This window comes from Protobothrops mucrosquamatus, unplaced genomic scaffold, assembly GCF_001527695.2.
Source record: "Protobothrops mucrosquamatus isolate PMUCROS unplaced genomic scaffold, P.Mucros_1.0 scaffold65, whole genome shotgun sequence".
NCBI lineage: Eukaryota > Metazoa > Chordata > Lepidosauria > Squamata > Viperidae > Protobothrops > Protobothrops mucrosquamatus.
This window is the reverse complement of record NW_015386443.1, coordinates 356,949-370,811: the sequence shown is the minus strand read 5'-3', so window position 1 is coordinate 370,811 and position 13,863 is coordinate 356,949. Positions and strand designations below refer to the sequence as shown.

Sequence of the window (13,863 nt, the reverse complement as noted above, 5' to 3'; positions counted from 1 at the left end):
CAATAGAAAATCTATCAATTACATATATAAAACAATGCAATTTTAAATCCAGCAATCCATCATTTAACGTACCAATGACTTCTATATGCTTTGAAATATTTTTCATTCCATAAGATGAGTTATAATATTCTTCTGTTCCATTACTACAATTCTGAAAAAATATGAAAATAGTAATTAATATATTATAACATAGTAACTCACAGGCATACTGCTTTGATATATATAAAGATGAAAATAGGACTTGCTATTAAATTATGATTCAGAATGAAAAAGTCATTTAAAATGAATTATTCATTCACAAAACAAGTTTAGAACTATTAAAAGTCTCAGAAAATGTAATAATAGATCTGGATCCAATCTAATATTAAGTGCATTTAAGTCCATTGAAATAGTATGCATACTAACTTTTCCACACCTCTGATCTCTGATATACAACTCTTTGATCAACAAAACTCAGCAAACAGGATCTTTCTGAAATATAACAAGATTTTCCAGCCTTTCCACCTTTCAGAAAGATTGCCAGAAAGCTGGCGAAAGCAGCGTTTCTAAAGACGAGAAAGACTAGTTCACAGAGGAGGAGAAGACTGGCACATTGGACTGGAAAAGGAAACTTGGATTTTTGGGATCCAAGCTTCCTTTTTCCAACCCAGTGTGCTAAATCTTTCTGATAAGCAGTTTCAGATTATGAAGAAAAACTTTTGGGAACTGATTTAAAACTTCTGTTTAGGGCCAAATATTTAGTAATTGAGTATGTTAATTTTTAAATTCAAAACACTTTATTTCATTTCCAAAGTTTTCATACTGAATATTGAATAAGTATTGAATTCTTTTTTTAAAAAAGCTTTTTTCTATTCAAATATATTTCAGTTTTTATAAGATAAACTAACATGTTTCTGCATCTACTTAGAAAAAAGGATATTTTCATATTTACCTGAAAGAAACCGTCATCCCGTGTACTTGTTTGTGGTTTGACTGCAGATACCTGGGTGTTACTCAGTCTTGGTGGTACAAACAATTTAAATTTAAAAGATTTCTCTTCTTCTTTCTCATTCTAAAAAGACACCAGGCTTAAATCTCAAAATAACATTTAGCAATGTTTTATGCTTTATTGCATATATTGTATCAGGTTGCTTCTCTTTGCACTTTTCATACTCTGCAGATCAGTATGAACTCTTATACAATCGACTACTAGATAGTAGACTAATATTGCACAGTAAGCTAGAATTATTACTACTTAATAGTTGGGATAAAAAATTAAGAAAATATATATTGCTTATATTTAACAGGAAAAAAGCCAATTTCAATTAAACAAACATTCATGAGGCAATGACATAGACTAGGATGAAACATATACATAGGGATCTTAGAACATAAGATCATAGTAAGCCACTTTTCTATGAGATACATACATTTAGCTATACTATCTCCTTAGTTAAGAAGCTCCATTTAGACAGCTTTTGAATTACCTAAATATGCTCTTTTAATTTTTTTAATACAAAACATTTTTATTTCTAATCTAGTGTTTTATTATACTGAATGTTTATTATTATAATTCAAGTTAAGAAAAATGTTGTTTTACCATGGATGTTTTCATTGTTGATTTATTTTTGTAAACCACTGGAGTCTCTGGCAGATTCAAAAGCATACAAATGGAATAAATTAACAAACATAGAAATAAATGATAAAATGTTTAGCTGGTGGTGTTAAAGCTATTTAGAAAGTATTTTTCTGGATAAAGTTGATTTAATTTTGCATAGGTTTCATTAGTATATATGAAAAGTCTCCGCAGGATTGCTATTTTTTTCTGGATATTTTAATGAAGATTATGGTGCCAATAAAATAGAAAAGTAGAAGTCCAAGGTTTTCAAATTCAACAAAACTGACTTCTGGTGAAGCAAACAGAAAGGACATAAGACCACAAAGTCTAAGCATTATCTAGAGGGGAAGAAGCAAGTACAAAAACCTATTTTAAATCAAAATATAATAATAAAACTGTCAAGAAATGATGAATTTATAAAGTGTTTGTTTAAAGTATAATAACAGGATAGTAACTAAAACCATAGCTATTTACCTGTAAATGGCTCCCAATAAATTCAGAAACTTTTGTATCAATATGTTTAGGAATATGTGTAATGTAAACAAATGTACTTCTTTTCTACTTGTCTATATTTCTCTCCTCTTGCTTTACTCTCTCTAGGACATGGGTTTCTAGAAAAATAATGTTCAGGTAATACTTTAGTCTGAGACAGTGTGTCATTTGTCAACATTATTGATGAAACCAAATGTACATTTTACATTCCAAGGACAATGAATGCAAATGCCAAATAGTACATTACTAATATCAAGTTTAACTTGATAGTTTATGCATTTCGCTATTAATTGGCATATTCAAGTTACAATAGCGATCAAATATTTTTATTGTTAAACATTTCTTGTATAATGCAATAACATCTATAACCGAAAAGCTCTAAAAAATACTCTAAAATCATGCATAAAGATCACGGGTATAGGATCCCGTTCTCAGCCACGATAAAATGTTACTCGAATACATCACACGTTAAGACAAGTGACCAACGGAGGTTGCGAGGCGCTGAGAAAGGGAGATGGAAATACAGCCTTGCGTGAATGGATTATTACCTCAAACAGCAGCATCGAGCGGAACGACCCAAGCACTGAAGCAAATCAAGAAGAAAAAGGCGGGAAATAAATCGATCCAGAGCCGTGTGCAAAAGCGCGAGCCGCAGATCTACGGTTTAACGCCTTTTGCTTGAAATTAATTCAGGGGGGAGAGAAGGGGGCGGGGCGTCTGCCTAAAGATAAAGAATGATCGGTATCTCGTTAATCAGAAGATCATTTAGCCGCTTCGTAGGTGTATTATCCTCCCGCGAACCTTTCGGAACAGTTGGCCCCGGTTTTGTTGATGAAGACAACCCGAAGTCTTCACAAAAACTAAACTGAAAGCGATGTAGCGAATTGGACTCAATATTGTGATAAGAACTGGGGGGAAATACGTTAGACAGAAGAAAGAACTGTGGCTTCGCAAACAGATGGCCGTCCCGAATTCAGTTCTGAAAAGCCGCCGATAGCTAGTCAGGATTAACTACCTTTCAGATGAGTAAGGCTACTCAACATTCGCAAATGGTGTAAAGAAATTAAAGTCTCGCCACCACTTGCATCTAGAAACGGAGCAAGCCGATTTCATTGACGCCGAATTGGGAAGCATTAGAGAATCTGCGCGCAGCCAAATCAGACAAGATAATGAAGACGTGCCGTGAATGTTTTTTTCTACCAACAAAAAGAGTAATTAGGTGGTATTTATTCGCAAAAATTTCAACTGGGGACTAACGGAACCTCAAAGTACCATCCAGCAGCAGTTTTCTGTGCTACAGTACTACTTGTGAAAGTAGTATTACAAAATGTTCTGCCCTTGGTCTGTTTTATTTCTTCCAGATTTTGAAATAATACACTTTAAATTAGAGGACTACTATTTTAAACGTGTACAATGTATTTTAGAAATAAAGATTTCTGACCCAATTAAGCATATAAAATCAATTCATTTGCTGCAGAAAATCAGACCGATAGTGCATTTATTAGACTTAAATATATACCTGAAAAATATTGCACTAAACAAAATTAAAAATATTAGATTTATATTCAGATGTCATTTACACAATATTTTAAATATGAATAATAATTCTTACATGCAAATATATCTCCAATATAAAACAGCAAAATTTTAAGATATATTCAAAGTTACAATAATAGAAATTATCAGGAAACTTCAATTGAGTAATTATATAAAATGAAAAGTTAGGGAAAAATTAATCACACTATTAATATAAATCATTAATACTAGTCAGAATTACCCTCCAATATAAAATCCACACAGATGGCAGTGTCTAGCCAAACATGACTGATGTTAATAAAGCCTAAGCAGGATGGAACCTGCTTAGTTCTTGGATGGGAGACCAGAAAAGCCCCAGTGAAAATAACATCCCAGAAGAATGCAGTAACTGAAAACAAATCCCAAAGGAATGTAGTGACAAGACACTTCCATTTACTGCTGAGAAAGAAATATTGTAGTCCACAATAGTCTCCAGGAGTTAAGTTCAACTCAATAATTTTTTTAAAATTTTATATACAGTATCCTTTTCAAATTCACTGGAAATCTTAGTTGTATTGAAATGAAGTTGTATTTAAACTTTCAGTGGAATACACAAAAGTTGGCATTTCAGTTATAAAATATACTTCTAAAATGGTCCATCTACAACATGACTTCACACAGAGGTGAAATAATGTTAATAAATGTTAATATTTAATTATTATAAATATTCACTTTGGCAAATAAGATTAATTATAATGGATGTGAATGACATGGTTTGGGGACATGCATATATATAAAATGGAAAATTTAGTCAACATTTATGCAGTGTATTCAGATAACTTACAGATTGTAATATTTGCAAGGTCAATACATTTGCAGTGTCCATGTATACGTGGACTACAGTATAAAACATTCTATCTATAACCACATTTTATTTATTTCATGAAATAGAATAATGTAAGTACTAAATTAAGGGCCAATCTATATCCATATGGAAAATCCACCCACCTGTTACTAGAGGTCTGAATGGCTCATATAAAGAACTGAATGCATTATGACAACTAACAGTTTAAACAGTTTTTTTACATATATCCTTCAGATATGGCAATAACACTGTCAATAAATCATACACATTTTAATATTTTTGCTTATCCAAAAACGTATGTGGGTGCTTTCACAATACAAGCTAATATTTTGAATAGTCATCATAACAGATTTATGAACTATAAGCCATTTAACATAAATGATTTCTTAAAATAAAAGTGTAAGAATTAAGGAACAACATGTTTGAGAAAAACTTCCTTGTAACAATTCATATAATTAGCAATTTTTCAGTGCAAGTCCCACATTTCACAAAGTAAAGACGTCAGCTTAGGATCTCTTGTTCTCCAAGTTACTAGTACTTCTGAGTGGTTATGATTAAGTGTTCTGAGTTCAGTGAGCCGCCCTATGAGGCGGGCAAAATGTTGCGGTTCTTCAGGATGATAGATTTTTGAATATTTGTACAGAATTCCTAAAAAAGGTTCCTGGAGTTTTTCTACATGTTGTTTGTTTTTTAGGAGTGGACGATCTGAAAAATATGAACATGATTTTTACATAAAAATACATATGATTTTCTGTAAAATAAATAACTTATGTATTATTTTGTATTACTATTTTGTGTAAAATAATAAACACTTGAACTATGGTTAAGATATTTCAAAATTACAGAGCAGCTAAACCCAAAAATCAGCTTGTCTATCTTTATGACAGAATGCCAGCTACCAGGCAATATCAGAAGACAGCTACCAGAAGACAGTATTGGATTCTTTGGTAGAAATCATGTTTTGTATGAGAATACTACTGCATATATTCTTGTGCTATTGGCTATAGATTTCCCAGAAATCTCTTAGGCCCATTCAGGTTTTTACACTAATGTTTCTGCTAATTTCAGCAGAATAGAGATAATATGGTATTGTACCTTTAAAAAAATAAATACTTAATTTGGAAGAAATCTTATCAAATGTGTATTAAAATATGGAAAAACTATAGTAGTCGTAAAAGGGAAAAATAAAACTTCTGTTCTCATTCTTAAAATTTGAACTTTGTTTTAAGTAATTGCTAAAATTACCTGAAAAATACACAGTAGTTGCAACAAGTAAGGCATATTCTGTTGCAGTCACATTAAGTTCTCCCATGCTTCTGTAGAAATAAAATAATGCAGTGATAAACTCCTCAGTTATACCTATAAAAACAACAGAAAATATCAGATGATAACTAAATAATATATCATTGATTCATTTTTAAAACAAATATTGGATTAAATATAAATGGGTAAAATTCATTCAGAAACATTTTTGTGAGGAAGTTTGTTGGCATTTTAAATAAGTTAATGGTGGTAGTAGACACAATGGGTATAAGAAAGAATTGTGTTAGAGGAATCAGAATGGTGGATCAATTAATCAGGGAAAATTAGTATATTGAGAGAAAAAAGGCAAAAGGTAAGACTTTTAAAACTTAAATAAAAAGCTTAAATGAAAAATGAAGAAGCAAACTATTTTTAAAAATGTAAAACACAATGGGTTCTCCAGATAGTGAATAAGAAGAAAAATATTCCAAAGTTAAACTTGAGAAAAAGTAATGGAGGTTCTTCAAAGTTATATGAACATAAAATAATAACAGCCATACTGTCCCCTCATCCACTATCATGGGAAGAACAAGAAAAAAACTACTAAATAGTTTATTAATTGTATAATGATAAGAACAAGAAAAATATTAAATAGTTTATTAATTGTATAACGATAATTTCGTCAGTAAAAAAGAGTAGATCATGGAACATATTAACAATTGGAGTGATGAACTATGTGAGAAACAAGGGTGTGAAATAAAAAGGAAACATTTTACAAAGTAAAATAGGCACTAGAAAAAAGGCAAATAAAGATTGAAGTGGCCAAAGATGATTCCAGGGTTCAAAAAAGTAAAAATGTACATGGTGGTATCAAAATACTAAATCCAAATAGCGAATTGGATGAAATCAAAAACATGACAGGGAGATAGATACTTCACTATTAAAAATTCATTAGAAGAATTTTCAAGATATTTTTGTTACTTTTCTGAAACTAGATATATTTAAATTAAATAATTATTTAGTCATTTATTAAATATATCACAAGGCCCAGTTACCTGTTGTACTAGTAGATGTTGGACTTTCTTCTGTATGAGACATTTCTGTGGGATAAGCACTTTTATTTTGGCCACAAAGAGTATGATCAGAAAATTTTATATGATCTACAGTAAAGAACAAAATAACCAAATATTCTTTTTAAAATATTTTAACAGAATAAGTTGGATTACAAAAATATTGCTTAATACAATGTTAGAGGAAAGGGTTATTCAAAAGAAAGGGCACTGATGGGACAAGCTTTATAGCAAGCATTGGGTCACTTTATTATATACATAAAATAAAAATGCTATTATTAAAACTTACTTTCATTAAATGGTATCTGATATTCAATCCCTTGTTCATTGTATAATTGTGCTGAGCGTAAAAACATGGCTTCAATTGTAGAACCTTTTAATAGTGCAATCTGATCATCATTGGCTAAGCTTTCAAATCCTATAGTATAAAAAAAGGTAAATTTACACTTAAGGATTATTTACCATTTACTTACCTTTTCTGAAAAAAGTTTTTTATTTAAAAAAATGAATCAGATTTGAAGACTGTAATTCTGTGGTCTGGAAAGATATCTTAAGGATTTTTTTAGTTTCCATCTCTTAAGTTTTTACAGCCTCAGATATGAAAATTGTTGCTGGAAATGTTCTGCTTTCCCATCATAAAAGTTCTATGTTGGAGAGATAAAGGGGGGGGTGTCCATGAACTTTCCAGAGCCCAGCAATATTCTTCACTTGTGATTTGAAGAAGGAAAAAAGAATAGAAATTACTTCTAAGTCCCTCTTAGCCAATAGGAAGCATCCAGGGCTGTAGTAATCTTAGAAGCTCTGATACTGAATGCTGTGACAATCTAAATAGGATCATTGCAGATATTTCAAATATTTTAAAAATTATTGTGCATTGCGAAAATGTAAAATGGCAAGTTGCCTATGTAATTTTATACTGTAGCTACCGTGTTTTCCCAAAAATAAGACCCACCTCAAAAATAAGCCCTAGCCTGATTTTTGAGGTGGGCTTACAAATGGGAGGCTTACAACCCAAGCAATTCGCTCTGTCTCCAAGCACTCTATTTATAAGCAGATGAAGGTTCCAGCCGCAGAAGTGGCCCAACAGCGATGCGGGCTCCTGCTGGATGGGGCTGCTGGTGCCGCCGCTGCAAGGCCAGGCAGGTATTGAGGAAAAAAAATAAGACATCCCCTGAAAATAAGACTTGCCTCTTTTGGAGGCAAAAAAAAAATATGACCAGGTCTTATTTTTGGGGCAACACGGTACTACATAAAATTTAAATGTAGAGTTGAAAGGAATTCCAAATACTTAAGAAGTTTATGAATATGCCAGGGGCTACTGATTTGTAGAAAGTGGAAAAGTAAACAGTATCACTGCCATGATCAAAGCACCAGAAGAACATCCAGATTCAGCAATAAGTTAAAGTTGGCCAGGCTCATTGAAATGGATAGGGATGGCACATATTTAAACTGATTTTGATATCTTTGTCTACTTTGGGCCCCATCAAATATCTTTGACCACAAATATTGTTTTGCAATATATCCTGGGTCAATAATTATAAAAAGCATAATCCATAAATATCAAAAAAAATGAGGAATGCTAATTAGATCAATTAATGGTACTTTCAGTTGGGTCCAAACTTATTCTTGCAATAGAGCAGTAGTGTCCAGAAGAAGTGTTGAAAAGTCAAGACAGCAGCACAATTGAAGCTTTTTAAAATGCATTGATACTGCATATATATATATATATATAAAGAGATGAGGCCTTGATTACACTGCCATAAGCATTATCTCGACTTTTTTGAATGCCCTATCAATGCCACTAGAGTAGATGCATGGTATCAGTGAAAATTTAAGATCTAATGGCCAAGATGTAGATGGGCATTTTAATTCCATAGTAATAGTAGTGGCTATTTACAGGAACAAAAATAAATGGAAGACAGGACAAATAGCTAGAATGAATACAGAACACGATGGTAAACACATGGGCAGAAAAGAGTTTGGATAAGAAGATGTTCAAGTTGATTTGGAAAAAAGTCTTTACATGTTTTCAGATTTTTGATGCAAATTGTTTATGCAGGCAGAAAACATATTTTTTTCAAATAAAACAAATGTGCATGAAGTAAGTAGTTTGCCACTGTGCTCTAGGACGTTTTGGTAATTTCTCTCCTTCCAAATCCAGTTATCCAAGTGCTGCCACTGGGGCCATAGATATTAAATTGGTATAAAGTAATATACCCAAAGTTAGTACATATTTTGAGTCAGCTAAATAGATTAATCAGAATTAGTTTGTAAAATGCTGTATTAAAAAGTATTACCTGGGAGTCTTTTTGTAAAATCTACTAGGATCTGCACATGAACCATTGCTGTTTCCGAAAGACGTAGAAAATTCTCTTCAGGATTAGTACTTTCCTGTAACTAATTAAAATATTTAAAATGAGCCTATATGCCATTTAAATTTGGAATACCATATTTCTCAAAAAATAAAGGTAAAGTCCAACTCTAAAGGGCAGTGCTCATCTCCATTCCTTAATCGAGGGAGCCAGCATTGTCAAAAGACATTTCCATGGTCATATGGCTGAGGGGCTTGGAACACTGTTACCTTTACTTTCCCACTGAAGTTGTATCTATTTATTTTCTTGCATTTCCATGCCTTCAAATTGCTTGGTGGGCAAGAGCTGGGGCAAATAACCCGAGCTCACCCCATTGCTTGGTGGTTGGGTCTCAAACCCAGGCTGTCAGCTTGCCAGCTGACGAGCTCAGAGTCTTTAACTGCTGAGCTATCATGCCCTTCTCAAAAAAAATCTTTGGTAATATTAATTTATAAGCACATACAAACTTTTTTGCTTCCTCCATTGGAATTGTGCATTTTTGGTGAACAGCCAATATATGATCAATGAGTTCATGTTCTGCAGGAGTAAATTCCATTCTCTCCTGGACCTTTAAAAAAAAAAGGTAGGCTTTACTTCAATGCCAAATACTATAATTAAATTCAATAATAAAAATATGAAATATGACTCTACTTTTAAAGGTTTGGTTGTAGAAGATACGTGCTTGCTGTCCATTCCCTCGTCTTCCATTTTGATGTTGCAAAGGAAACTACTTTTTTTTCTAAGTCGTTTTGATTTACATTGGACTTCAGTTAGCAAACCTATAAGATTTTGTACCAAAATTCATAAGCATATTTAAGAACTATGTTGATATTTAAGTTAAGTTGTAAAATATGTGGCACTTTTGTAAACCACATAAATTGAAATTGTATTAACAATTACTGCATTTGATTAATTTATTCTATTCCATGATATACAACTTATCAGAAATGTTCCTAAGTAGCACATCAGAAACAAGAGAAAAGTAATTTTGGCACTCACATTCAGCCAGCATTCCCACAGCTTTACATTTTTTTAGGCGACATTCCTGACACTTCCTCCTCATATACATATCCATTTCACAATGACCTCCACTCTTGCATCTGTATATTGCATTTTTGGTGATGCTCCGTCGAAAAAATCCTTGCAACAATTATTTCAGATTATGACAAATAATAAAGAAACTATACATCATCAACTTACTGTACTTTAATTTGTAGTGTTCAATATACTAAGGTAATATATTGCAAAAAAATAGCATGTCAACAAATAAGATAACACTTTTTTTACAAATCTAAAACATAATTTCTTAGAAGCAAATGAGTTCCATTGAACTCAAGGGGTCTTACTTTTGAATTACATGGATATTATAAGTAAGATATGATAATATTGTCATTAAGGTAATTATTTACAATTATGCTATATAGCTTACAATGATTTATAACAAGTTAGATTTTAAATAGCTTAGAAAGGCCTACCTATCCCCTCACCATCACCACATGAGTAGATTAGGCTGAATTTCTGAGAATGTTCATTAAAAACTTAATCTGAAGATTATCTGATATTTCCCTCTCAATACAAATGTTCACCACCACCCCTTGAAGTTCAGTAAGAAAATTTGCTTATTGAACTTCAAAGGTGATGTAAATTTGAACACTTGCATGTCGGTACTAAGCCTGATCAGCACAACTGGCAGGGACCAGATTGCTGAAGATTGTATCAAGGGGGAAATATCAGAAACCTCCAGATTAATGTTTATTTATCTTCAGTATGCTCATTTATTTTCTGAATAGCCGCCAAATTCCTGTTTTTGATTTTTTACTCCTGCAGCTCTAATACCATTAAACTGTATAAAGGCTTCTACTTTCACCAATTATGTCATTTCCAATTGAACAGAACATAATTTACTTCCTATAACATATTTACAATTCCAGCACCAATTTCTGCCATTATCTTCTTAACTCATCTCCAATATTTTGAATAATAAATATTTGGTACCACATTCTTAAGCCTTTCATATGCCAGTCCCACTTAAGATACAATATTATTTTCTTATTACCTTTACAGCCTTCACAGGTGAGCGCATTGTAATGATATCCTGAAGCCTTGTCTCCACAGACTACACAGAGCTCTTCTTGCCCTTTTATTCGTAAGGCAGAATGATTAAGCCTAGGTCGTTTCTGTCCAAAGTATCCTGCCCCTTCATGATGGGCACCCATGCAGGTGGGTTTATTGAATTCACAATTATTGATGATGTATTGGCCATCACTGAACTGAGAGTCCAAACTATATGAATTGTAATGAGTCTGTGGAGATGGTGTCTGTAATACTGGAGGGAACTGAACAGTTGAATATTGGCAGTAAGGAGCAGCTTGGAAATCAAGGTCTTGCACTGGATAACTGATATGGTCTGGTAAGACATCTGGTTTATTTTGAAAAAAATCACAATTTAGAATTTGACATGTTTAATTGTAAACTATTGTAATATTTCTATACCTAATTAAAATTTTGCTATTTGATTAAAAAAAACAACCTCCGAATCGGAGTTACATATGAGCAGTGAAAACATAAGTTTATTTATTTATTTATTTATTATCAAATTTATTTGCCACCCATCTTGTATCCAATGACTCTAACAGCTGAAGTTAACAATATAGAAAACACATTCCAAGAGGAAAGTTTAAAAAAAAAAGGAAGAAACTGAATGAATGAAATTTCATTTTATAATGACAAACTGGAAATTAAGCATATTGCTAGAATTATTTTCAGATTTGCAATGTGCTTTTAGAAACTACTGTAAACAATACATCCTTTTCTGAAGAATTCATCTTTATTTTTTTTTAATTAAAGTAAGCTGAATTTTACAGTACAACCATTAATATATTTACTCTAAAACACTTGCCCCTTAGTAACCATTCTTGTGGTTGTGTAATCAATTTTCCCAGGAACACTGTTCTATTGAAGGGCTATGGGAAGAGAATCTTCTGTTTAAAGTGTCCTATACTTGAAGGAGATTCAGTCCCCAGTGATTTAAAGAATATAATCCAGGAAGGACCTTGATATTGATATTGACTAAACATCTGGAGGATAATGCAGCATTTTTAAGTACAAAAAATGACATTCATAAAAAGATTTTAAGAAGAATTAATGCCTTAAAATATTCACTGAATTCATCATCTGAAGAACCTTCATGATCTTTGAATCTTTCTTTGAATTGAATGTGTATTGGGAGGGAGGGGGAATTTATTTTTGACTCCCTCAAATCTAAAATGGCATCCCAAATAACCTTTCAATATTCTTCTTATATGACCCAGAACATGTATTTAACAATTGCAGAAATTCTTGTTTTTACTAACACACATATTTTATTGGTAATTTCTCTTTTTTACTCACCATAATACTGTATTGGCTCACTAAGGCAGTATCCATCAGATACTGTTACAAAGGTATTTGCCATGCTCTGTTCCAGTTCCCACTGCTTCATTCAATATGGATATAATTGTCCTTTCAAAAAAAAAAATCAGACCTGAGGAAAAGGATTGCATTTAATTATTTTAAAGTTCAAGAGCCAACGTTTGCTGCAAAAATGAAAGCTTTCTAAAGCAATTTATAGAGATAAAATATGCTGAAAAGAAGAAATGGAAAAAGCAATCCTTTGAAGGGCTCTAAAGGAAAACAAGAAAGTCCAGTTGCCTTGTGAAAAAGCATCTTTGGGGCTCTAAAGTATAATTTAGTCAACCAAATACATTTGATTAAAATCTTTATCAGGCCTCCATTGAAAACTGTTCTGTGTAAATTTTGTGTGTGTGTAGATGAACTATGAGAACATCATTTCATTGCAAAGTGAGCATACAGCAAACATAGCATGTTGTTTTGTTACATATTGCCTGTAAAAGGTTAAACCAGGTATGTTGGAAATATAAGTTATGTATAATAACTTATTCTTGTTCTTCAAGAAGACCTCTTTCTAAACAATCCCTTTCTAATAAATTCCCTTCTCAAGTCATGCTTATAGGTTTGGTATTTTATGATTAAGGGTTTGGTATTTTATGATTCTTGGAAACCTCTATCCCAGAAATTCTGCTGCTAAAATTTGGTAATAAACTTACTAATACTGACATGGGTCATAAGGGTCTCGAATGGAATTGATATTTTATAGCGTAATGTGCCTAGTTTCCTTAAAAAAAACCAAAAACAACAGACCACCCACGACAGTGGTAACAGATAAACAATTCTACCTCCTCCCATTCTGGTGATGTTATCCAATCTTTAGATGCCTGATATTAGCTACCAGAGAGAAAGAAAAAGAGAGAAAATTAAACACCCTGGTCACAATAATTTTTAAAACTGCCACAGGAAATGGAAAAGGCCAACATAAGTTTAATTTGGAAGTTAAGAAAATATCCTGGTTAACATTCCTATACTTAGAAAAAAATCACCATAAAGCCTGAAAGAAAGAAACATGCTAATTATATATACAGAATATAAAAGAAAGACTTATAAAAGATAAGAACTTGAAAATAATTTGCAATTTTGAGAAGGACTGAGAAGTAGAAAATTAGATTTCCTGGCAGCACAGCAGATTCTCTCTGTTCAAATAAAGTTAATTCTCAAATTGCTATCCAAAGTTCTCTACTAAGTTCTAAACAATTTGAAACTTACTATATCATGTAATGCAAAATAATAGCTGCTACATCTTAAAAAATAATTACAGCAAAAGTTTGGATTTTATTC

The 13,863-nt window shown here is 32.2% G+C and overlaps 1 protein-coding gene across 1 annotated transcript; it reads right to left on the bottom strand.

The window, feature by feature from the left end:
* Nucleotides 1-4,935: 4,935 nt before the first annotated feature.
* On the bottom strand, nucleotides 4,936-12,613 carry LOC107284059 (bile acid receptor-like). Its single transcript, XM_015812064.1, has 10 exons — nucleotides 12,523-12,613; nucleotides 11,189-11,551; nucleotides 10,132-10,272; nucleotides 9,784-9,911; nucleotides 9,596-9,700; nucleotides 9,079-9,178; nucleotides 7,071-7,199; nucleotides 6,767-6,871; nucleotides 5,715-5,828; nucleotides 4,936-5,174 (listed from the first exon to the last, which is right to left on the bottom strand). The coding sequence occupies exons 1-10, from the start codon at nucleotides 12,611-12,613 to the stop codon at nucleotides 4,936-4,938; spliced, it is 1,515 nt and encodes a 504-aa protein (XP_015667550.1).
* Between the last annotated feature and the right edge of the window lie 1,250 nt (nucleotides 12,614-13,863).